At 46.1% G+C, this 25,231-nt stretch overlaps 3 protein-coding genes across 8 annotated transcripts in view; 1 reads left to right on the forward strand and 2 right to left on the reverse strand.

The window, feature by feature from the left end:
- LOC145422058 (acyl-coenzyme A thioesterase 11-like) overlaps positions 1-6,825 on the forward strand; it is a 7,744-nt gene extending 919 nt beyond the window's left edge. Inside the window, exons 2-8 of the mRNA XM_080293313.1 lie at positions 48-139; positions 1,539-1,600; positions 1,801-1,920; positions 2,010-2,148; positions 3,066-3,121; positions 3,234-3,348; positions 6,790-6,825. Coding sequence (XP_080149439.1) covers positions 48-139; positions 1,539-1,600; positions 1,801-1,920; positions 2,010-2,148; positions 3,066-3,121; positions 3,234-3,348; positions 6,790-6,825 — 620 coding nt within the window. The remainder of the gene's footprint in view (positions 1-47; positions 140-1,538; positions 1,601-1,800; positions 1,921-2,009; positions 2,149-3,065; positions 3,122-3,233; positions 3,349-6,789) is intronic.
- A 52-nt stretch (positions 6,826-6,877) lies between these two features.
- Positions 6,878-13,562, reverse strand: fam151a (family with sequence similarity 151 member A). The gene is made up of 11 exons (XM_080292857.1): positions 13,424-13,562; positions 13,109-13,266; positions 10,881-11,021; positions 10,626-10,775; positions 10,394-10,556; positions 10,028-10,085; positions 8,647-8,736; positions 8,417-8,493; positions 8,160-8,296; positions 7,745-7,891; positions 6,878-7,011 (listed from the first exon to the last, which is right to left on the reverse strand). Exons 1-11 carry the CDS (start codon positions 13,486-13,488, stop codon positions 6,893-6,895), a joined length of 1,305 nt encoding a protein of 434 aa, XP_080148983.1. The 5' UTR covers positions 13,489-13,562; the 3' UTR covers positions 6,878-6,892.
- Positions 13,544-25,231, reverse strand: part of LOC145421893 (protein NLRC3-like) — a 29,067-nt gene continuing 17,379 nt past the window's right edge. For 4 of the 6 annotated variants that reach the window (XM_080292841.1, XM_080292839.1, XM_080292837.1 and 1 more), the window contains 3 exons: positions 21,508-21,681; positions 19,058-19,104; positions 14,990-18,909 (listed from right to left, as the gene is read on the reverse strand). In XM_080292841.1, the coding sequence (XP_080148967.1) occupies positions 18,365-18,909; positions 19,058-19,104; positions 21,508-21,681 (766 nt within the window). In that variant the 3' untranslated portion in view covers positions 14,990-18,364. Of the gene's footprint in view, positions 13,683-14,989; positions 18,910-19,057; positions 19,105-21,507; positions 21,682-25,231 lie in introns of those variants that run through there. The other 2 variants (XM_080292843.1, XM_080292842.1) reach the window with 2 other exon arrangements.

Raw genomic sequence — 25,231 nt, forward strand, 5'->3', positions numbered from 1 at the left:
AGTACTTTCTTCACATAGAGGGACGACTTGACTTGTTTCTGTATCAGTTGACAGCTCAGTGGGACCCAGTGCAGTGGCAGCAGAGAGGACTCGGGTGGAGAGTGTGGAGCTGGTTCTGCCTCCACATGCAAACCATCAGGTCAGTTCATTTCATGTGTTTCCCATCTGAACTGCAGCGGACGCGGCGGTTTGTCGCTGCTCTGTCTCGTGCTGTTACAACGTGGAATATTTGAAGGAGACTGAGTTTGAAGCTGTTGTCACCAGAAACACCTGCGTGGCCTCGTTTCGTACGAACAAAACATTTGGCTTTTATTTAATACGCTGAAGTGGAGATGCAGTAGCATTTTGTTTCTTTTACTCCTTTTTTGGTTCAAAACATCAGCTCGTGGCCTCCAAACACTGACTACATCTGAGCGTAGACTGAGGCGCTGACTGCTGCTGTCAGAGCGATTTTGTTTTGGTCGTTTGCCTGTCCCATTTGGTTCTTTAGCCAGATCTGTTGTCTGAAGACCAACAAGGAGACCCAATGGATTTACTTTACCAAGTGGATCATCACAGCTTTGCCGTATTGGTCCATTTGATCGACCTTTGTTGTTATTATTTATTTAATTTTATTTTCAATTGTTACAGACGGGACAGACATGACTGAGGGACAGGAAAGAAAAGAAAGGGGAGAGGGACAGTGAGAAAGGAAACTTAAAAAGAGAAAGAAGAGAAAAAAATCTCCTGGATCAGCTGTTGAGAGAAAAAAGAGAAAACCAGCAAAAAACAGAGCAACATACTAAACACAACAGCATCACATTAATCTAGCTAAGTGTAAACAGCAGTAAATACTAAATACTGAATGTTGTTGTGCAGCAAGCAGGACCGACAGCGCACAATGTGCTTTGAAGTAGCAGCCAAGAAAGGTGTAGTTTGTGTCTATGGACAGTGCACACCTGTGTGGATCAGCACGCTTGTATTCAAATGGTTTCCACATGTGATGGTCTGCTAGAGGATGCAGAGAGCCATAGCCCCGCCCCCCAGGGCATGAAGCAGGCATGGAGGAGATCCAGGCCCCAGACATCCAGAGGCCCCAGAGTGCGAGAGCCCAAGGAGGACCACCGGAGGGGCATCCGTGCCACCCTCATGGGAAGGGCTGAGGAGAGCCCCAGATGAGGGGTCACCCAGCAGCCACGGAGCAGAAGCTAGAGGGGGCTGCAGTGGCGTGCCCGCCGGCTCTGCCGGCAGCCAGCTGTGCCTGACTGAACCGAGCCCGAGGGCCCCCCACGCCCCGGAAGAGGCCTGACCGAGCAACAGGCGCCAGGCCCCGCCAAGTAGCCACCGGGACTGAGCTGCTACATACCTGAGCGCCCAGCCCCGGGCAGAGCGATTTCTGAAACAACACGAATGGCTGAACTTGTGTCTAAACATCTAACTTTGACCTGTGTGTATGGATCCTACACACACCCAGCTGTTTTACATGTGACTGTTCATCAGTGTGTGATGGTACCGCTGAGACTTCTGCCTGTCAGATCATTGCTGTGTTTGAATCCCAGGTGAATACATTTGGAGGGCAGATCATGGCCTGGATGGTGAACGTAGCTACAATCGCTGCCAGGTACAGTCACAAACACGTCCTTCCTTCATATTTTTACCTAAAAATAGGATGCACCATTGTGACCTTTGACCTCCACATTCTGATCAGTGTAGTTCAGCCCTCGTGGCAGATTAAAGGATCTGTCCAGCTGTGTGAGTAACCTGAACACGGCGAGCACGTGGGAGGTCGTGGCCTATTGTCTCTGTGCTCTCTGCTTGCAGCCGTCTGTCTCAGGCTCATCCCACCCTTCGAGCCATCGACATGTTCACCTTCAGAGGACCTTCTCAGGTTGGAGACAGATTGCTGCTGAAGGCGATAGTGAACAACGCCTTCAGAAACAGGTATCCCAGAACGCTGGCAGAGACGCAGCACTGCAGCTGTGCAGCAGACAGAACCACTGGTTGCATACTGACACGTGTCCTTACTGCAGCATGGAGGTGGGCGTGCGCGCGGAGGCCTACCATGAGGAGGGGCCTAACCGACACATAAACTCCGCCTTCATGACCTTTGAGGTGCTCGATGATGGCGGGAAGCCACGCACATTACCACGGATACGACCTGAACCCCTGGTGAGTTAAACTAACGCTCACAAACGGCTCGTTAGCGTGCTGCATCCATAAAGTGTCTGGATGTGACGCGGCTGTCTGTGATTGGCTAATACTGACTGAAAGACATGAAATCTGCTTCAGAATTTGTGGTATGAAACCGCACTCTGATTGGCTAACAAGGTGTCAGCTATGAACGTTTCACAGCCAGACTCCTGATAACAGCTGATCTTCACCCAAGGTGAGCTCAGAGGCAGCGGTGGGTGACATCAGTGTAGCTGGGTCCGCCTTTTGCACCGCCCGTGGTGCTGATGGATGGATGACTGCGCAGCAGGAAACATGGCCTCTGCGTGCGTTTTCCTTCCTTTGTTTCTGGTGGAAGCGTCACAGCGTCCGTGGCTCACAGGCCTGAGCACGTCCACATGCCCCGTCACTGTGAACGCTGTTATTATGAACTCCATTCAAATGTTGAAATCATGTAAATACAGCATTACTATGATTGTTCCACATTATACACCTGCAGGAAAGCTCGGTCAGGGGAGTGTGTGCTGGTGGGGTTAAAGTGTGGAGCAGTAGATTGACAGGATAATGTTGGTGTCAGCTTCATTCACGCTTCATCTGTGGTGAAGCAGCTTGTGGAGATCGTCCTGTAGGATAAAACACGAGTGTCATAAAGAAGGTGCAGAAACACTCGATTAACCATTAAGCCGTGACGGCTGAGCAGCGATCAGAGCTTCACATCATGTTATCGGTCATAAATCCGTCTGATGGAGCGGCCTCGCTGTAGTCGTGGGTCGTTATCAGCATGAACAAACACCGAGTAATAACACTCCACTCAGTTTGTGCCACAGATCGGTGTACTGGTCATAAACTGGTGCTGGGAATCTGCCCGCTGTGTTACACACTGGTGCCCTCTGCCTGTGTGTCCGTCTCATTTACAGGAAGGACAAAGGAGGTTTCAGGAGGCAACGGCCAGGAAAAAGATCAGGCTGGACAGGTACATGTCTCCAAACAGCCCCTAATGCACCGTCTCTGCAGCTACATCAGCGTTTGTTGTGCAGCTTTGTGCACAGTGCCATCATCCTGATGCAGCATTCCTCTGTGTTTAGGAAGTACATCATTTCCCGCACGCAGGGGGAGGTGCCTCTGTCTGTTCCCTGGGATCCCACCAACCAGGTGAGGAGAAGCTCCACGCCGTCACCTGTACTGCTCACGTTAGTCCACGTGGACTCACGGGAGAGAAACTTTCTCTATATATCAGAATCAGAATCAGAATACTTTATTGATCCCTGGGGGAAATTATTTTTTGTTACAGTGCTCCATTTTAAACCAACATTAAGACAAGACAGACAATACGCTAACTAAGAATAGTACAATATATACATATATATACATACATACATACATAAGTCACTTATAAATAAATATTTGGAAAAGAAACATGTGTAGCTGTAGCAGCAAACAGTGTGTTAAGTGGATGCGTTGTACAGGGAGATGGCCACAGGCAGGAATGATTTCCTGTGTCGTTCAGTGGTGCTTTTGGGTAATCTCAGTCTCTCACTGAACGAGCTCCTGTGACTGACCAACATGTCATGGAGTGGGTGGGAGGTGTTATCCAACATTGTCTTTATCTTGGACAGCATCCGCCTCTCCGACACCACCTTGAGGGAGTCCAGCTCCATCCCCACAACATTGCTGGCCTTACGGATCAGTTTATTAAGTCTGTTGGCATCTGCGACCCTCAGCCTGCTCCCCCAGCATGCAACAGCATAGAGGATCGCACTGGCCACCACAGACTCAGAAAATCCTCAGCATTTTCTGGCAGATGTTGAAGGACCTCAGTCGCCTCAAAAAATAGAGACGACTCTGGCCCTTCCTGTAAAGTGCTGTGGTGTTTTTAGCCCAGTCCAGTTTATTGTCAATGTGTACTCCAAGGTATTTATAGTCCTCCACAATGTCAACACTGACCCCCTGGATTGAAACAGGGGTCAAGTGTTTCCTGGTCTTCCTGAAGTCCACGATCAGTTCCTTGGTCTTTGCCACGTTGAGCTGCAGATGATTCTGCTCACACACGTGACAAAGGAGTCGACCACAGCCCGGTACTCTGTCTCATCATCCCTGCTGATGCATCCAACCACCGCAGAGTCATCAGAAAACTTCTGAAGATGGCATGTCTCTGTGCAGTGGCTGAAGTCTGTGGTGTAGAGGGTGAAGAGGAAGGGGGAGAGGACAGTCCCCTGTGGTGCCCCTGTGTTGCTGATCACCTTGTCAGACACACACTGTGGGAGACGTACATATTGTGGTCTTCCTGTCAGGTAATCAACAATCCAGGACACCAGAGAAGCATCCACCTGCATCGCTGCTAACTTATCACCCAGGAGGGTCAGCCTGATGGTGTTGAAAGCACTGGAAAAGTCAAAAAACATGACCCTCACAGTGCTCGCCGGCTGGTCCAGATGGGTGTAGACACGATTGAGCAGGTAGATGATGGCGTCCTCTGTTCCGAGACGAGGCTGATAAGCGAACTGAAGGGGATCCAGATGTGGTCTTACTATGGGTCGCAGCTGGTCCAGGATGAGCCTTTCCAGGGTCTTCATGATGTGGGAGGTCAGTGCCACGGGCCTGTAATCCTGGGGGCCACTGGGACGTGGCGTCTTTGGTACAGGGACGAGGCATGATGTCTTCCACATCACCGGGACCCTCTGCAGACTCAGACTCAGCATAAACAGTTTATGAAAGACTCCACACAGCTGGGGGGCACAGGCCTTGAGGACAAGGGGACTCACTCCGTCTGGTCCAGCAGACTTGCCTGAGTGAAGTCTCCTCATTTGCATCTCAACCTGGTATTGAGTGAAGGTGATGGGTGGGGGAGGGGTGTCAGGAATCTCACAGGAGGCAACATGTGAAGAGAGAGGCTGGCACAGTGGTGTGGCTCTGGATTCCAGGCTGACTGCAGGTGAGGTTGTGGGGGTGGGAGCAGACACTGTGGTGTCGAATCTATTGAAAAACAGATTCAACTCGTCGGCTCTATTCTCACCTCCCTCAGCTCCCCTGCTGTTGGTTGGCCTGAATCCAGTGATGGTCTTCATGCCCCTCCACACCTCTCTCATGCTGTTCTGCTGGAGTTTCCACTCCAGCTTCCTCCTGTAATTGTCCTTAGCCTCTCTGATCTTGTCCTTTAGTAACACCTGGATCTTCCTCACCTCCTCTTTGTTGCCCCCTCTGAAAGCCCTCTTCTTGTTGTTGAGGAGGGCTTTGATGTCCTTAGTCACCCACGGCTTGTTATTTGGGTAACAATGAACAGTCTGAGCTGGAACAATGGAGTCGGTGCAGAAAGTTATGTAGTCTGTGATACACTCAGTAAGCCCATTGATGTCCTCGGCGTGAGGCTCACAGAGTGTTTCCCAGTCGGTCACCTCGAAACAGCCCTGTAGTTCCGCTATTGCCTCCTCTGACCACCTCCTAACAGTCCTGGTGGTCACAGGTTCCCTCCTCACAATTGGCACATAGCGGGGGGTGAGGTGAATCAGGTTATGATCTGACCTACCAAGTGGGGGGAGGGAAGAGGAGCTGTATGCATCCTTGACGTTAGCATACAGTAAGTCTAAAGTTTTCTCTCCCCTGGTGGGACAGTCCACATATTGTTTGAATGTTGGTAGTGAATTGTCCAGTGATACATGGTTGAAGTCACCCGAGATCACAATAAAGGCACTCGGGTGCTGAGTCTGTAGCCGAGCTATGGCAGAGTGGATAGTGTCACATGCAGCTGTGGGGTTAGCAGAGGGGGGTACATAAACAGCCACCAAGATGACGTGAGAGAATTCCCTGGGTAAATAATACGGCCTGAGTCCAACAGCACACAGTTCAGTGTCCGGGCAACAAATCCTTTCTTTGATTGTTATGTTGGCAGGGTTACACCACCGGTTGTTAACTAAAACAGCAAGCCCACCTCCTTTACGCTTACCGCTAACGATGCTGTCCGTGTCCGCCCGAACAGTGTGGAAGCCTTCCACGGAAGCATTCTCATCGGGAATGACCTGGTGCAGCCATGATTCGGTGAAACACATCAGGCTACACTCTCGGTATTCCCTCTGACTCCGTACCAGTGCTGAGAGCTCGTCGATTTTACTTGCCAACGATCGCACATTTCCCATCACGATAGACGGCAGACACGGTTTAAACCTCCTCCTCGCTTCGAGCCTCCGCTGTCTCACCGTCACCTTTTTTCTTCTCTTCTGTCCTTGACCTCTGCATCCCCGATGTGTTTTCCTCCAAATTTCAGCTGGTACTTCTGCGGGCCTGGCCAGCGAGCCGGCCGGCATCAGGGCGATCAGCTGATCTCTGGAGTAAACAGTCCGTGCGTGTAGGAGATGTGCCGCGGTCCCGTTCCATGATAAAAGTAACAGTTCCACGGCCACCAGAAGAACAAAAACTCTCTCAATCCACATGATTGAGTAAGAGATAGAAAACGGAGGAAAATACAAGTCAGAAAAAAAAAAAAGAATACGTAAGAAAAAAGAGCTAAACTAAGAGAAAAGCAGGAGCGACTGTAACAGGCTGCACGCTGGTTGGCGCATGCGCACTTATACATGTGTGTATTACTGTATTACAAATAAGACAACTTGGCACCTTGTTACTAGCAGCTTGTCACAAACACATCATTAGTTCAGGTATCAGCAGCCTGCCCAAGGGTCTGAATAACATCCTGAGAACACACACATGATTGGCCTTAATAAAAATGTAACCTGGCTGGTGGTTGGCTGGTGATCTACAGATATACCTGCAGTGTGAGGAGCTCTGAGCTCCTTCCAGAACCTTCTAGCAGAAGGACTCCAGGTCGACTGCTGTCAGAGGTCACACGAACGACCAGCATCCCGCTGCCCCCACCTGTTAGTGAAACAGAGTATCAGTGTGACTTTAAGGTGGTGCGACAGCAGCATGTGCAGGTTTACAGTTTGACATCATCAGGATGAACAGCTGATCTGTGACATGCTGCATTATCATGAGGTGATGAGGAGACCGCAGCTGTGAAGGGACGGACAGGCTGTGACCACGACTGATACTCAAAGGGCCAAATGTTAGCCGCACCTCTGCAGCAGTCACTTCCCCGTTGTCCAACACGCCGCCTCGGTCCACTGCGGCTTCAAACACTGATTTCTGATCAAGCAGCTGTGCTCTGTATTCTCTGCTCAGCACAGCTGTGAACACTTCTGGCGCTTTCATTTCTACCAAAACAACAGATAGTTTGCGTTTTTCACAATTGTTACTGTAACGGTCAAAATCCCAGGACATCAGCTTTTCTGCCACCAAGAGTCACTAAGAACATCATCCTGATGACCGATGTGAACGAAAGGTTCAGCTGCCACATGACTTCAGTGCATACAGCAAGTTCACTTTAAAAATACCTTGAGAAAAAACTCACGAGGGATCTCTGAATGCTTCGTGGCACAAATGAGGCAGTTTCTTGGTGTTTCTGGCGACAGTGCCCCGCTGTCATTCATGATGTTACCACCAGATGTCGCTAGCATATGTAAAGTACAACTTTGAGAGCGTGCTTTGCCCGGGCGTTTCAGTCTGGCCCGTTAAAATCAGGTTATAAACCCTGAGGTGTAAAACCTGCCTGAAAGCTGACGGAGCAGGGAGGCCCGGCCGGTGACGGGGAGCAAAGGCACAGCCAGGCGGTTCATGAGGTCTGAGCTGTAACCTGGGTGGAGAAACTCCATCAGATCTCCTCCAGGATAGAACCTCCTCACGCTGTCCTGCTTACCTGTGAACACACACAATGAACCAGGAAGAACTAAACAGAAGCAAACTCTTCATCTCAGAAGAAGCTTAAACAAATGCACACAATGAGCAGAAGGTTCAGTTTCCAATGATTTTTCATGTAGTTTTCTAATAATGTTTTTCTTTAGTCTTCAACAACAGTCAGAACTCACTGAAAACAAATCTGTTGATTTGAATAAATCACACACACACAATTATTATTTTACCCAAACATAGTCTGTGTAAGTCTGCTCCATATGAACGCTCCTCACCTACAGCCTGCTTAAATTCTGACAGCGTGGGTTCATATATGTCATAGTAGACTTGCCACGGGTGGGTGTTGTCACGGACAAACAGCAGGTCGCTGACGCTGGGGTTAACAGAGCCCTGCCACAAAGTCAGGCTGAACCTAGACACAAAACATGACAGTCAGTCTGTGGCGCTCATGGGCAGCGAGCAGCCCCCAGTTACTGGTTTGATTAGCAGATTTCCAGTCATTGCCATAGTAAACGTGGAAGTTATCTGTTACCGTGGTGACTGGTTGAGGAGCCAGCTCAGGTGCTGCCAGCCGCTGCGAACCAGCATGGCGTGGACTGGGAACGTCACCTAAGAGACGAAACGTTGACCAGTCAGCTCTGCCGTTCTCCGACACCTCAGAGCGTTCTCATCCCAGCACGCAACACACCGACGATTTGTCCCAGGCGTGTTGGGATGGGAGCGTGTTGAACTGGGACCACTGAAACCTGGATTCACACTTACCCTTTGAGGTACGTCTTTGATCATGTTGTACATTTCTTCCACCGTGGCTCTGGAGTAGGTTTCGTTTGTGAGCTGGTGAATATAGAGGACCTAAAGAAATAAAGCACATACAGCTGTTATTCAGTCAAAAATATAAACCATGTGTTTACCATCTCCACTGTGGAGGCCAGGCCTCCATCACTCTCCATGATGGGATGGCATGTTGCTGCAGGATGCTGTGGTAGCCATGCTGGGTCAGTGTGCCTTCAGTTTAAATAAATCTCCACCAGTGTCACCAGTAAAGCCCCCCACACCAGCAAACCATCAACCCCATGCTTCACAGTGGGAACCGTGCATGTAGAGACCATCGTTCACAAAGTGGAACCAAAGTTCTCCAATTTGGACTCATCTTGTGTTTCTTGGCCCAAACAAATCTCTGCTTGTTGCTTTTCCTTAGTCGTGGTTTCTCAGCAGCTATTTGACCATAAAGGCCTGATTTGTACAGTCTCTACTCTACTCAGATGTGTCTCTACTCTGTGTGACATCTATCTGGGCTCTAATCTGAGCTGCTGTTAACTTGTGATTTCTGAGGCTGGTGACTCGGATGATTGTATCCTCAGCAGCAGAGGGACTCCTGGTCTTCCTTTCCTGGGGCGTCCTCATGTCAGACAGTTTCATCGTAGTCTTGATGGTTTTTCTGACTGCACTTGGGGACACATTCAAAGTTTCCGACTGACTGACCTTCAGCTCTTACAGTAATGATGGGCTGTTGTTTCTCTTTACTTAGCTCATTGGTTGTTGCCATAATATGAATTTCAACAGTTGTCAAATAGGTTGGTACACAGCTAACAGCCCTGACTTCTGCACAACACGACTGATGGTCCCAACACCACCAATGAACCCTGACAGGCTCACCTGTGAGGTGAAACCATCTCAGGTGACGACATCATGAAGCTGAGAGAAGGCCGCAGCTCTGTCAACAAAACAAAGGGCGGCTACTCACAGGACTCTAAATGTATTTTAGAGTTATCATTGTTTTCTTTGCTACATAATTCCATATATCTTGCTTTGATGTCTTCAGTATCTACAGTGTAGAAAGTAGTAGAAATAAAGAGAACCATGAAATGAGAAGGTGTCCAAACTCTTGATGGGTGATGCATGTCAACATTAATTCAACTGTCTTTAATTTTAGGGATCACAGGAACATAAAAGCTGTTTTGTCTACTTTAGCTCAAAGGATCTTTTTGAAGCTCAAAGTTCTTCTTCCAGCTTTGAATTCTCTCATAAATGTCAGTTCAGGATTCCTTGAGTCTCTTCCTGTTTCTGACAGGAACATTCCCAGAACCTCGTCACATGCCTGGTATAATGGTTCAATGGGGTTCTTACTGCGAGCGTGCCATACCTTCCACCCAGGAGACAAAGTCACATCTGGAAACTTGTCCTGAATGAGTTCCAAAAACCTGAAAAAAGAGGGAGACATAAACATGGACTGATTCTTACGTAGCACTTTCCTGCTCTCCCAAGTCTCCACACCACACTCACCCAGTCACTTTCTTCTAAGCTTTTTAGTGCTTCCTAACTACATTCGTGCTGAGATCGGAGAGCGACCTGGGGCTAGTATCATGCCCAGGGACACTTGGCATGCAGACTGGAGGATCCAGGGATCGAACCACCAACCTCCCGATCAGTCTTTAGATGTTAGACATTTTCCCTTCCTAATTCTGAACTCTGTCCAAGGGTCTGTGTCCGGTCTAGCTGGATTTCATACCTGCTTCCATTGACTGGAGCTACAAAGCTTGGGACGTTGGGGCCTCTGAGGATGTCTGCATTCAGCCACACAGGTCTGTTTATTCCCTTGTTGCTTTCCTTTTGTTTAAGCAGGTCCAGTGACAAACCCACTGATTCCAGAGCCTTAAAGTCCAACTTGATGCCTGCAAACGAACACGCCTTTAAAAACTGTGATCAGATGGACTTTCTGTGGAAACAGTTCTGATCTGTACCTTTTCCAGAAGCCAGTACAGCATCTAACCATTCGTCGAGAGTGTTGTCACTATATATGTCGGGAGGGTGTGCCATGATCGGCACTGGCTTTTCATCAGGGGTCCCATAACCCATGAGAGTGACGTCAGCTTCCAAGATCATGGTGTCACCTGGAAAGATGACAGGAGGCGGTGCTTGTTTTGTCTGTACCTGACTGTAGGTTCAGGCACCGACACCATCAAATAATGCAGTGTTGTCTGTGTGAGTGTTTTTACCCATGAGCGCTTTGTACATGTCCTCCTTGCTGTTGGCTCGGTGAAACCACGTAGCCAAAAGGCCGTCCGCTTCACTGATGTTCCCCGTCTGCACCAAGTACTCCAGCATGTCTCCACCAGAGAACGAGGCAGAAGACGGAGCTGAGGAACACGATTGGACAGCAAGACAGTGACGGAGTCATAGGTACGTAGTCCCTGTCACAGCAGAACTGGGAGCTTTCAGCTAAAACAGCCGACGGTGTGTTTGGGGAGGCTGCTCTTTGTTGGGAGAGCAGCTTGTTTAAAGTTCATTCATTTCTTCAGCTTAAAGATTCTGTCAGCTGAAGCGAGACAGATGGGATTTGGCTTTTAAAGAAGGTTGCAGATACTCATGAAGGCAAGGCAAGTTTATTTGTATAGCACAATTCAACAACAAGGTGATTCAAAGTGCTTTACAGAGACATTAGAAACAAGAACAAATAAAAAGCATGATTTAAAATTGATTAAAACAAGCAAGCAAACAAACAAACAAACAAACAAACAACAGTATATAAAATCAAAACAGATAAAATCAGTAGTTAAATGTTAGTTTTGAAATTTAAGCTTAAAGTGTGGATTTGGTGCTTTATTCAAATGCAGCTGAGAACAGGTGAGTCTTCAACCTGGATTTAAATAAACTGAGTGTTTCAGCTGATCTGAGGCTTTCTGGGAGTTTGTTCCAGATATAAGGAGCATAAAAGCTGAATGCAGCTTCTCCGTGTCTGGTTCTGACTCTGAATGCTTTTTTCTTAGTGTCTTTTTAAAAGAAGCTACTGTCACATATTACTCAAAGAGACCAAGGTCTAACAGCACAAAACACATCGTGTAACATTATCTTTGTTACACATTTCATGTCAGTTGATTCAAAAGTCACACAGTTCAAAGCAGCCGTGTACTTTTTGTCCACATGACTATGGTCCTGTCATAAGACCAGAAGCCAAATGATGAGCACTCATGCATCATGGCATTGCAATGAGCTGCAGTATGATATCAAATGAACTTTGATCACTGTAATCACTGATTTTAGCAGCAGCAATATAAAGTTGTGATGCTGACACAGCGAGTATTTAAGTGTTACGTTTGGAGAAGGCACACTGCTGGAGGCTGCAGCACCCTGTGAAACCCTGCAACACTGTGGGCTGTTTCACCTGTGCAAAGACATCTTACTGTCGCTGTACACTCAGGTGAACTCTACATGCAGTAGGTATGTATGTCACAACACTGCCAGTCGTGCACTTTGAGCTTCCATTCGACTTTCAGAACCACGGCTAAGCCTACAGTCTGTGTTTGGCCTTATTAGACAGACACGGTGAAGAGGAAGGAGGGGGACACACGCAGCAAAGGGCCGCAGGTCGGACTCAAACCGTGCTGCACGTGGTCGCCTGCTCATCCAACTAAAGCAGCGCCCTGGTCTTTACAGTGAAACGTGGTGATGATTAGGTTAGGTAAAAGCAGTAATGTCACAGTTTACTGATGGTGTACATGACAGCAGTTAAAAAATCCTGAACTGAAACATTTGGAAGAACTATGGTGCAAACAGAAAACAAGAAACAAAGCTTTGGCACGTCTGCTCAGATTTGACTGTTGTTCAGATCCATCCGTCCATTTGCTTCCGCTTCTCCTTTTCAGGGTCGCGGGGGGCGCTGGAGCCTATCCCACCTGTCATAGGGCGAGAGGCGGGGTACACCCTGGACAGGTCGCCAGTCTGTCGCAGGGCCAACACACAGGGACAGACAACCATTCACACTCACATTCACTCGCACATTCAAACCTAGTGGCAATTTGTATTATCCAATTAACCTATCCCCACAAGCTGCATGTCTTTGGACGGTGGGAGGAAGCCGGAGTACCCGGAGGGAACCCACGCAAACACGGGGAGAACATGCAAACTCTGCACAGAAAGACCCCGGCCTGATGGTGGAATTGAACTCAGGACCTTCTTGCTGTGCGGCAACCACCGTGCCACCGTGCTGCTCAGATCCAATGCAGAGAAAATGCTTTGAAGGCCACAGGTGCTGCAACCAGCTCCAGCTGGACTCTGATATTATTGCAGTTGTATATAATACAGTATATAAGTACAAAGTACTGTGAAATGTACCTCTGGTGATGAGTAATAAATACATTTACTCAGGTATGTTTCATCATCTGGATCATAAACAAAGTTGCATCATTGTTTTATCATATAAATCGTACATATTGTAAAAATGTACCTGGCGTCTTAGTGAGCAGCACAACAGGTACAACGATGACAGTCAGCAGCACGATGAGCACAACAGCCACAGACGACATTATCAGCAGTCGTTTGGGCAGCACGCCACGCTTCTTTGGGCCTCGCTCCACTCGCTGGTCGTCAGCCTCGGGCTCCATCCTGTGGGGATACACGATTAATGCTCGTCGGTCTATTCTGTGTTAGAAGCAGCATTTCAGCATGTTGTAGAGGTTTACCTGACCTCACACATGCATGTCTCACAAGTGTACATGCTGCTTCATCCATTTTATTAAAGAGCAACTGATTTGTCTCCAACCTGTTTTGCTTTCCTTCTGATCCTCCAGCAGTTCGTTCATCTCTCCTTTTGTCCTCTCCTGCCATTCTCACACGTCTCCTGTCTAGGTTCAAATGTCTAAGAAGTCGGAGACCTCAGGGAGCGCTCGCTCTTCTTTTATACGATCCTTTATCTCAGGTGCAGAGAACAGTTTTCCTTCTGATAAGGCGCACACACTCTTCAGTGTCCACTTGCTGCCTGACGAGCTGTGAAGCTCTTCTGTTATGTAATCTTCACTGTTCTGGGATTACAACACACCTTGTAACAAATCTCCCTCTACATATTTTGTCCGTGTTTGGAAGAATTGTGCATTACTCCACAGTGCCACACGGAAACATGGGAGGGATTATGGCATGAACATTTTCACATTTCTACAAACATGTTACTTCCCACAGGTTCGTGTGTCAGCCATCTGTCTCATAGTTACAGCACTGGTTCCCAAACTTTTTCTGCTGCGCCCCCTTTGTTTTACAAGAAAAATGTTTGCAAATACAAGTAATCTGCAATAAATTACAGGCAGTAAGAAAATAAACTACTAACTCTTTTACGCTGCGTCCGCACCTACACGGGTGTTTCTGAACACGCAGCTGTTTCGTCCACGTAAACGGCGTTTTCACAGAAAACTGGGATTTTTTAAAACCCTTTGTGTTTACGTGTGGACGAGGAATACAGAGTTTGTCACGCAACGTCAAAGGTATGCGCCTTTTTTCACGTCACGCTGTGGCCACGTTATTGTTTACATGAGATGAATGGCAGAATGATAGAGACGAAATACTGTTAATCTGACTGTCTGCAGGTTTACACGCAGTTACTGTCCCTCTGTTTACAAAGGCAGAGACGTCACGGTGTCATTATTTTACTGTAGTTGGTTTCTCCTGTGTAATAATGTTCAACATTGCATCAATACATTTTTTTTGTTACTGGGAGTTGGCACCCTGTTAGTGAGGTTGCTTAAGCTAAGTACTCTTTAAAATGCCAGAATAGGGAGGATGGAGCAGGTTTAAGTTTATTAGATTGATCAGTGTTGCTGAACTATGAAATATTTTTTGCATACAGGTCTAACAGAATAGCTTTAGTGTTGTTGGTTATTTAAACTTGAGTATGAACTTATACAAAATGCAGCAAGATATTAAAAAACTGTTTTATTGATTAAAAACACTATATCGGATTCATATCAGTATCGGCAGATATCCAAATTTATGATATCGGTATCGGACATAAAAAGTGGTATCGTGCCATCTCTAGTCACTATTGGCGACTCCAATAGGGTTACCTGTCAACTGTGGTGTATGTATGTATGTATGTATGTATGTATGGTGAAAGTCCCTCTTTTTGCTCCTCCCCTCACCTGTGGATGGACGGTGCTGTTACCGTGGTGACAGCTTGGATGTGTTTCAGTCCTGCCTGGTTATCACTGCAGGAATCTTTCACATTTATTACAGGTAATAACTCTGATTTTTCTGTGTATTATGAACCAAATGTATCCTGATACACACAGAGATGGATGAGCAGAGGTCACATGATGAAGAACAAACATGGAGTCTTTGATTGATTTAGATATTTATTGATGAATGCAAACAAACCTGACACTGAACCATCGTCCAGCAGAACAAACCTGATCACATGACCTGCTGACCCAAACAGTGCAAAGCTCCATGGCAACAACAACAAACAGCCTCACATATGTTAACAGAGGCTGTTAGAAGCACAGAGTCTTTACAGTCTTTCTCCTGTTTGGACACAGATCTCTGCACATCTTCATCACAGTTACTCACAGACGTGCAGAGTGTGTGGATATCAAAGCTAAGTTTCCACCATGTTTGTAGTCTGTACTGGGACTCATGGAGCATCTCTCTATGAGCACTCAGTGCTTTAAACAGTGCGTCCCAGTTTAACCAGCAGCCTTCACACCACACATCACACAGACATGGAAACTTCAAACCTCAGACTGAAGACACCATCAGAAATAAACAGATTGTGATGAAGATGAAGAACTGGACCAGTTTGCTGTGGTTTCTTCTGTTCCTGTCAGAAATAAGAGTCTGGCAGCACTTTGCTCTCCTTCCACATGTTTAAGGAGGAAGTGAAGAAGAGCGAGTGAGTCGTCTTCCTCTGTGGGCCCAACATCAGGCAGCAGCCACGTATTTTTAAAAACCCAGCACACTGCTTCAGAAACACTGAGTCAGGTGACCAGAGTCATGTGATCAGTGAGGTCTTCACTCAGGACGTCACAGCTTCAGGACCTGATTCAGAGGTTTATAAGGACGTGGATCATTGGTGCTGATGTTGTGTGAGAGCTGGTGAACCATGGGGAACATAAATAACAACCAGGCCATCAGCAGTTCTACCCCCAGCTCTAAAACCTACATAATACACTATACATATAGTTATATAGGTTATAGTATGTTGTATATACACGTAGCTGAAGCAGTTTCATTTGTAGCTTCACGCTGCACTTCACATGTTTGTCCACCAGATGGCAGCACAGAGGCCTGTGTTGGAAAGCTTTGAGTAACCAACCAGGAAATATCTGTGTGTAAAAACAGCAACACAAGAATCCAGGATGAAGACAAGAAACTCAAAGCTCACAAAACAGGTGGAGCTAATTTTGTGACGTGTTTGTGTAAAAACACCACAGAAGTGAATCATCAAAGTTTCCATGTGAGCTGATGATGCTGCTGCAGAGTTTCTGTGAACCTCCTGTGACCCCGCCTCCTCATACAGAGACATCTGATTGCTCTTCAAACTGCATCACGTGGACACATGTGATTGTGTGTTGTATTGATCCCAATGCTGGTATCAGTCCTGGATCAATAACACTGGATGGATGCGTTCAGCATGGAGCCCTGAGCTGTGTTACAGACAAACATGGAAACTGACAGGTCTGTGTCATTCACAGTCTGTAACACTTCTAAACAACAGAGGCTGACCCAAGTGCCTCAGAGCCAGGCACGCTCACATCACAGCTCTCTAAATAAGCCAGTTTCAAAATAAGAGCTGAAAGCTGTGTTTGCTTGTGTTAGCTTATTATTGTGGAGACTAACATTCAGTGATCATGTGTTCAGACTCATAATGATTACTCTCAGAAATCCTGATCTTTGTATTTACTGTGTGTTGGATCAATAACTGAGATTCATGGTATCACACAGCTGTGCTGCTGCTGATGTCAGCACATCTGGAACAATACGAGGTATCTGCTAGCAGACTGAGCAGGACGTGAGACCTGTGGACTGTTTAAAGCTGTCCCTCCACAGCTCACTCAGACCTGATCCACACCTCAGTGATATTCTCTGACTTCCTCAGTAGAGACAGAAACCATTCAGATCTGGGACCATCAGCTGACTGATGATGTCACACAGACTGTGTTTTTCAGGAACAGTGATTCTGATGTGAGCCTGCTAGCTGACAGCAGACCTGATGAAAGCACATGTTCACATCTGTGAGGACAGACTGGACTCTTTGACTGCACCTTGGTTCTCCTCAGAGGTCTGTACAGGAGCATGTCCACCCCCACTGAAGATCTCAGTCACTGTGAAACATAGAAAGCTGCTTGTGTGGCCTCTGCCTCACATGTAGATACAGCTACAGGTTTCTCTGTCAGTCAGACTGAAACAGTGTCCTGATGCTGCATCATTCAGCTCTGTGCCCCAGTCAGCATCACTGGGAGCTACCAGTGTTTCTGCCCTTTTCCTGTAACACTACACTCAGCACAGGCTCAGCTGGTATCCAGTGTTGGACTTTGGCTTCAGCTGCTGTGATAGATCCTCTAACATAGATCAGCTCTGCTACATGTTGTTAGATAAGTGCAGCTGCTGTCATGTCCTGATGTTTCTCTGGCTCAGCAGCTTCTCCATCAGAGGTTCACATGGAGCTGATCCAGTATCTCCAGTAACTGTGTTCTGTGCCTCACTGGTTCATCCTTCTGTCTGTGTGACGTCAGTCAGATGTTGAAGTTAAACTCTGTAATCTTCACTGTGTCACAGAGTTCAGTGAGTCCCGTTATTCACAGTATCAATCAGATCATCAGAGAACAGCTGATCAGCAATCAGTGGTGCCAACAGCGCCTCCTGTGGTGAGAGGATGCAATAATGCAATGTAGCATTTTTCCACTCAACACTTGCAGTCATGGAAACTGTCTGTTGGATCTGTGTGACGTTGCTTTCTTGGTTAGAGTTCCTCACAAATGTCCAGATGATTCTTCTAATGAGGCGTCGACCATGTTTGCAGCTCTTTGGAAGAAAACGTCGCCCTTTGCCATCCTTACTTTTCTTTGACTTCTTCAAATGCAGCTGAACTCCAGCTGGTATTTTCTTGGACTTTGCAGCTGTTTCTGGTCATCAGTTCATTCCTGCAAACCTCTGAAGCTGAACAACAATGATGCTGCATTGCTGGCTGATCCCAAAAGGTTGATTCTGTTCATCTGGACGTTTTCAGAAACGTTTGCTCACTGATCAGGTGACTTCTTCAGTCTCAGCTGACTGCAGCTTTACAAGCTTACAAACAGCACATTTGCACAATGACTGAAAGCAGCAGCACCTGATATATATGATACTAATATAATACATATACATATATAATCCATACTAATGATGAAGGAACTGAGCTCACAGTCCATTGTTCATTCAGTGAACTACTCAGTTTATTTTGGGCCTCAGAAATGCTCACTCTGTTTGTACATCACTGTCAGCAATAGACTCATTCTGCTGTGTGGACAGGAACACATGTGACATCACTTCCTGTTTGTTTGTGACTGAAGAGGAAGAAGTTTACAAGGAATCATTTAGAAGAGTTTCAAACATCAACTGATTGAATCCATGAATCTGAAAACGTGTTTGTGAGTGAAAGAGACAGACATGTACAGACTGAACTATCTGTTCAACAGTCAGAGTGTTTCTGTAACAGGAGACACTCTTTACACTCCACTCAGCACAGGGACACTGAGTCACCAGGAGAGACATAAAACCCAGGATAAAGAGTTTGAGTGAATGTGGTGTTGAAGGTGTGGAGGTGGATCAGAGTGTCAGAGGAGACTCTGTAGAAGGACAGAGTGCCAGCAGGACAGTCCACATACACTGCTGCTCTGTTAGAGACAGAGGAGGAGGAGGAGGAGGAGGAGGAGGAGGAGATGAATGTTTCTCTGTTATTGTGCCAGACAGACTGAGGACCATCATCAGAGCAGATCAGACTCCAGGACTGATCATTGTATCCAAACCCACAGTCATCACTGTCTCCTTTCCTTCTGATGCTTCTGTAACTCACTGATATATAAACGCTTCCTCTCCACTCGACCTCCCAGTAACAGCGACCAGTCAGACCATTTCTACACAGCAGCTGACGATGAACATCAAATCTGTCTGGATGATCAGGATATGACTGAACCTCCTTCACACGTGTCACCTTCCTGTTGTTGTCAGACAGTTGGAGCTCTGTGTTCACTGTGTTTGTGTCGATTGTGAGTTGACAGGAATCTGATGGAGAGAACAAACACAATCCAGCTGCAGTTATTGATCCATCATCTGTTCATTGATTGACACTTTGATGATGACTCCTGACATGATGAAGATGGTTGAATGTGTGCTGCTTTGTTTTCATGAATCCCATTAAAAACACACTTACACTTCCTCAGACCTGGTCTCAACCATCGGACTCCAGCAGGCTCCACCCTGAAAGGAGGAGGGGGGTCAGAGCAGCACAGTCAGCATGCACACATGGACATTACATGGCTCTCACACACACACTGTTACACACTGAGCTCAAAGCTCGGCTCCACTGTTTTATTCAAAGAAATCTACATTTATTTATCAGCACATTTAAAAACAGCTTGAGCCAAAGTGCTGCACAGAGTAGAGAGAAAATAGGAAACATACACAGTAATGACTATAAAGACTGGTCAGGATTGAAAGCTACAGAGTACAAATGTGTTTCCAACCGGCTTTTAAAAATGTCCAGTGTTGGTGACGACCTGATGTGAAGGGCGACTGTTCCAGAGTTTGGCTGCAGCCATCGATAAAGCTCACCTCTGTTTTTACGTCTAGTTCTGGTCAGAAGCTGCTTATCTGCAGACCTGAGGGCTCCACTTGGATTCTTTTGTTAAAGAGAGATAAGATGGAGCCAATCCATTCACAGATTTAAAGACAACCAGATCTGGAAGTGGATTCTACCACGTACTGGTAACCAGTGGAAAAAGCTGGTGATGGGTCGTCTAGCACAGACCCACCGCTGGAACCAGACAATTGATGAGGGAGAGAACTGTGACAGCGCCGTTCCTTCACTTGACCTCAGTCGCTCTCGTCTGCTCCCTCGTAACACTGCTCTTTATTGAGCTTACATGAATATGCACAAGTTCATTATGACGTCTTACACAGGTATGAACAAAGAGTACCAGTCTGTGCATAGCGTGTGTGTCTGTGTGTGTTCCAGATGTGACCCTGTGAAGACTCCCCAAAGCTGGTGCTAAGAGTCCAGCGGTCCCCCTAACAAAGGGCTCTTATACTTAACCAGACACAGAGCAGGTGTTCTCCTAAACCATAAATCAGTAAGAGAAGGTACGACCTCTCTCATGACCTTAAGGTGTGTGTGCATGCCAGAGCACTCTGGAAGGCACACAGAGTCTTTACAGACTACTGAGGCTACGTCCACACGTACACGGGTATTTTTAAAAACGGAGATTTTCCGTTTTAAAAAATAATCCCGTCCACACATAAAGGCAGAAATGAAGGAAAACGCTGCCAGGAACATGCCAAAGCAGCAGGTGGCGCTATATTCCTAACCTGTAGAAATGTTGGCCAATCAGAAGTCTAGAAGCCTCGGTGGGAAAAAGTAAACAAAGCTGGGGCATAGAAGCAGAACCGAGTCGTATGTGTGGAGGGACAGTAACTGTGTGTATATGTAAGCATTTAAACACTGCAGAGAGTAGAATTAACAGTATTGTAGAAATTCATTTCACCCAAACAATAACGTGGCGCACAGTGTGACGTCAAAAAAGGCGCACACCTTTGACGCTGCGTTTTCTGCGTTTTCTCCGTTTTTCTCGTCCACACGTAAATGCAAAAACGGAGTTTTCGAAAATATCCACCCTGGTGGATATTTTTGGTGGATAGCTAATAACAGCAGTCTATTTAGCAGTAGCTGCTCACGTTGTTATAAAGTAAAGGAAAACGATATGAGCATTAGGTTCTAATGCGTATCTGCCTTGAATTAGACGTAGGTGCTAATGGCAGCCTACTTAGCATTAGCAGCTCAGATTGTTGTAATGCTAGGGTAAGCATTACAACAATGTTGTAATGCTTACCCTAGCATTACAACATTGTTGTAATGTTAGCATTAGCCGTTCACATTGTTAAAAAGTAAGTGTTAGCATTAGTGCATAATGCTAATTCGCATCAAATTAGCGTTAGTTAATAACGGCAGCCTATTTAGCATTAGCAGATAATGTTGACCTTGGCCCACTGGAAAAGTTAACAACTAAAGATTTAGGAGTGTTTCTCGATAGCTCTTTCTCATTTGAGAAACAAATAAATTCTGTTATTAAAACCAGCTGTAAGGTTTATATTGTTGATTGTCATTTATGCTTAGAAATATTTACTCATATATGCTTAGAGTTCTATAATCGATTGCATAATGATAGAGGTTTGATCCTTAGGCTACGTCCACACGTACCCGGGTATTTTTGAAAACGCAGATTTTTCTATGCGTTTGCACCTTTCGTCCACACGTAAACGGCGTTTTTGGTCACTGAAATTGGTTCGTCACTGAGATTTTTAAAAACTTAAGTTACAAAATGTTGTCTCTGTCCAAATATTTATGGACCTAACTGTAGGTCTACTTTTAAGGAAACTCTCAACATGACTTATCAGTTATCATTAATGTTCCTGCAAACAGACTCCTTGGAGACCCCCTACATAAATATCCACGTACTATCCAGCTAGACTAGTGTGTCTGTCCCTGAAAATATTCCTGCATGTGTGATTGTTCATGTCTCATCTGCAGGAAACAAACAGGAAGTGAGTGAAGGACACAGGAAATGTTTCCAGCTTGTCCTCCTCTATCAGACATTCTCTCCATACCTGAGAGTGTCCAGTCTCCAGCCTGGATCCTTCAGTCCAGACGACAACAGCTTCATTCCTGAGTCACCTGGATGATTGTAGCTCAGATCCAGCTTTCTCAGATGGGAGGGGTTGGAGCTCAGAGCTGAGGCCAGAGAAGTACAGCCTTTCTCTGTGATCAGACAGCCTGACAGACTGCAGACACACAAAACAACAATCTATCTTTTAAAGATCATTTTCTGTTTGTCACAATAACATCTATCCATTTACATCCATTCAATGTAACTTTATTTAAAAGTGACAATTCCCAACAGACAACAACAGTCGTCTGAAGCTGTTTAACAGTGTAAGGCCTCCAATATTAGAGAGAAAGCCCCAAAAACCAGACAATCCACTGTGTGCAGCACTTGGTGATGGTGGGAAGGAAGAACTCCCTTTGACACAACGATCCTCCCAGTGAAAACAGGCTCCTGGAGGAGAATCTATCAATCAATCTTTATTTATAAAGCACTTTTCATACAAAGATATAGCACAAAGTGCTTTACATGGTTAAAAGCGCCCCCCCGCCCTCCAACTCACTCCCCACACTCTCATTAACATAAACGATCATGGATACATATCCCCCCCCCCCCCCCCCACACACACACACACACACACACACACACACACACACACACAAAGAGTAAAATTGGGCTGGGCACACATGAGCCAGGTGAGGAAACACTATCACAGGGAGCCGGTTACAGACTGCAGCCTCCAGGCTGGGCACACAGCATATAATATAAATAGAATAACAGGATAGAATAAATAAGCATAAAATAAATAAACGCTAAGTAAAAGCTAAATTAAAAAGGTGGGTCTTGAGCCTGTTCTTAAAAACATGTACGTTCTCTGCGGCCCTGAGCTCCTCCGGCAGGCTGTTCCACAGACGAGGACCATACCACTGAAAAGCTGCCTCTCCGTGAGTATGTGTCCTGACTTTAGGGACAATCAAAAGGCCAGTACCAGAGGACCTCAGGGTCCGCGAGGGTTCGTATGGTAAAAGCAGATCTGAGAGATAAGAAGGCCCAAGACCATTAAGACATTTAAAAACCAGTAAAAGAACTTTAAAATCGATCCTGAAACACACGGGGAGCCAGTGCAGCGATTCTAAAACCGGTGTAATGTGGGCCCGCCCTCTGGTCTTCGTCAGCACACGAGCTGCCGAGTTTTGTAAAAGTTGTAAAGGTGAAATATTCTTCTTAGGAAGACCAGAGAGCAGGGCAGTAATCAATGCGACTGGTAATAAAAGCATGCATCAGCATCTCTGTGTTGGCCCGAGAGAGAATAGGGCGACTCTGGCTATATTTTTTAGATGATAAAATCCAATTTTGGTTACATGTTTAACATGTGGGATAAAACCAAGCTCAGAGTCAAAAATAACACCCAGGTTTTTCACTTGTAGCGAAGGACATAGTGAAAATGCCTGTAATTTAGACAAGAGTTTCTCTCTCTGAGCCTCAGGACCGACGATTAAAACTTCAGTTTTGTCCTGGTTAAGCTGTAAAAAGTTTTCTGCCATCCAAGATCTTATATCCAAGACACAGTTAAAAAGGGCATCCATTGGTCTGGTGTCATCAGGAGACACGGAGATGTACAGCTGCGTGTCATCAGCGTAACTGTGGACGTTCACTCCATGCCTCCTGATGACACTGCCGAGAGGCAACATATACAAATTAAAAAGTACAGGGCCTAGAACCGACCCTTGAGGCACACCACATGTCATTCTATGGATCTTAGAGGAGCATGTATCCATACTCACCATAAAAGATCTGTCAGAGAGATAGGAAGTGAACCAGTTATGTACAGCACCAGAGAGGCCCACCATGTGTTTTAGTCTGTTTAAAAGAATAGCGTGGTCTACTGTATCAAAGGCTGCGCTTAGATCCAGTAGCACCAGGACTGAGAGCTTTTGGGCGTCCCAGTTACATCTAAGATCATTTAAAACCTTTAGGAGAGCCGTCTCTGTGCTGTGGTTCACCCTAAATCCAGACTGGAATATCTCCAGGATCTGTCTATCATTGAGAAAATCAGTAATCTGAGTAAAAACAAGTTTTTCTAAGATTTTACTTAAAAATGGTGAGTTGGATACAGGTCTGTAGTTATTAAAATCATTACAATCCAAATTGCTCTTCTTCAGAAGGGGCCTCACCACCGCCGTTTTAAAGGCAGCAGGGAAGACACCCAACTGAAGAGAGCAAAGCTCAGCTTCAAGAAAATCTACCATGACTGGTTGCAGGGTGAGGGGAAAGAGAAGAGATGAGCTCAGAGAGACACAAAAGTTAAGGACATGCAGTCGTGACATATAAAAGCATCAGGAGTGAAAAGAGGGGAGTGGAGAAGAAAGCAGAGCATCATCAACAGCCTGAGCCTATAGCAGCATAACTAAGGGATGGTTCAGGGTCACCTGATCCAGCTCGAACTATAAGCTTTATCAAAAAGGAAAGTTTGAAGCTGATCTTCAAAGTAGAGGGTGTCTGTCTCCTGAACTCAAACTGGGAGCTGCTTCCACACCAAGTCCAACATAGCTAGGCTGAGTCGTTAGATTAGTCCAAAGTAAAGTCAGAAAGTCATTATTTGTGTCACATTTTAGTGGAAATGTACAACAACTGTCCAAAAGTTATTTCTAAATCTGATATTAAACAGTTTAAATGGTGAAAAAAGCTGTAAAGAAAACAGAGTCAATAAAAGCCTCTTTACAGGGTCACCAGTTTAAAACTCAGACATTTAAACTGGTGATTCTCCTTCTCTGCTCCATTTCCTCTCTAGACTTCCTGTTCCTAGGAGGGATTTGATTGGCTGAACGTCCTTTTAGCCTTTCTTTAGTTCTTTGGGTGCTAATCAAAGAGGTAAACACACGCGTCATGTGACGTGACATAAGGAGCGCTCTGATTGGTTGGGATTGACAAACTATGGTGCTGTTTGCAAGCTTAGCTTTGCAGAGGCAAGAAAATCTCTTGGGATGCTCCACAGTGACGTTTCCACACTTTGGAGCTTCTGAAGTGCAGATGTTTGGAAACGCTGCTCCAACGTGTGGTTCAAACACTCAGATCACGTGACCTCAGCTGCCACAGGTGGCATACCTGCGGCTTCCATGTTAGCATGTTAGCTCCAACAGGTGGTCAGTGTGAGAGCAGAAGATGATATCAGTGACATCCAAACAAGGAAGGAAGAGACTGTTGAAGGCAGCGAGCTGTGACTGCTGTGAACAGTGTCCTCACACTATTTTCTCCCTGTGTCAACATACATGAGGCTGCTTCAGCTGCAACACACCACAAACACCTTTATACAACTAAATATACTGAGAGCACACTGCTGTGGTTGCTGTGGTAACATCCATATATCCAGCTGTTTGGGGCCGAGTCTGCTTCCTCATCCTTGGTTCAACCCTCAAAGTTTGATGCGTTTTTTTGAGATTTGGTTTTATTTGTTGTTCTATACACTGTGAAACAAAGCTAGAAGCCCCTGTGGTTCAGCGGGGGACTCAAACCCAGGACCCAACCTGCTCCAACAACAGTCAGAGGATTTTATTAAGTCTCATTTTCTGTTCATTAGGAAAACATCAATAATGAAGAGCACATGTTTATGGAGGCACATTCAGACCAATGACAACAGTCCATTCACACTGACCTCCACCTTTTTAAATGTGAGTAAACACATCATGGTTCTGGTGCTGACGTGGTATCAGGGACAGGTGATGATTTTG

The sequence above is a fragment of the Astatotilapia calliptera genome, chromosome 18 (genome assembly GCF_964374335.1).
Source record: "Astatotilapia calliptera chromosome 18, fAstCal68.1, whole genome shotgun sequence".
NCBI lineage: Eukaryota > Metazoa > Chordata > Actinopteri > Cichliformes > Cichlidae > Astatotilapia > Astatotilapia calliptera.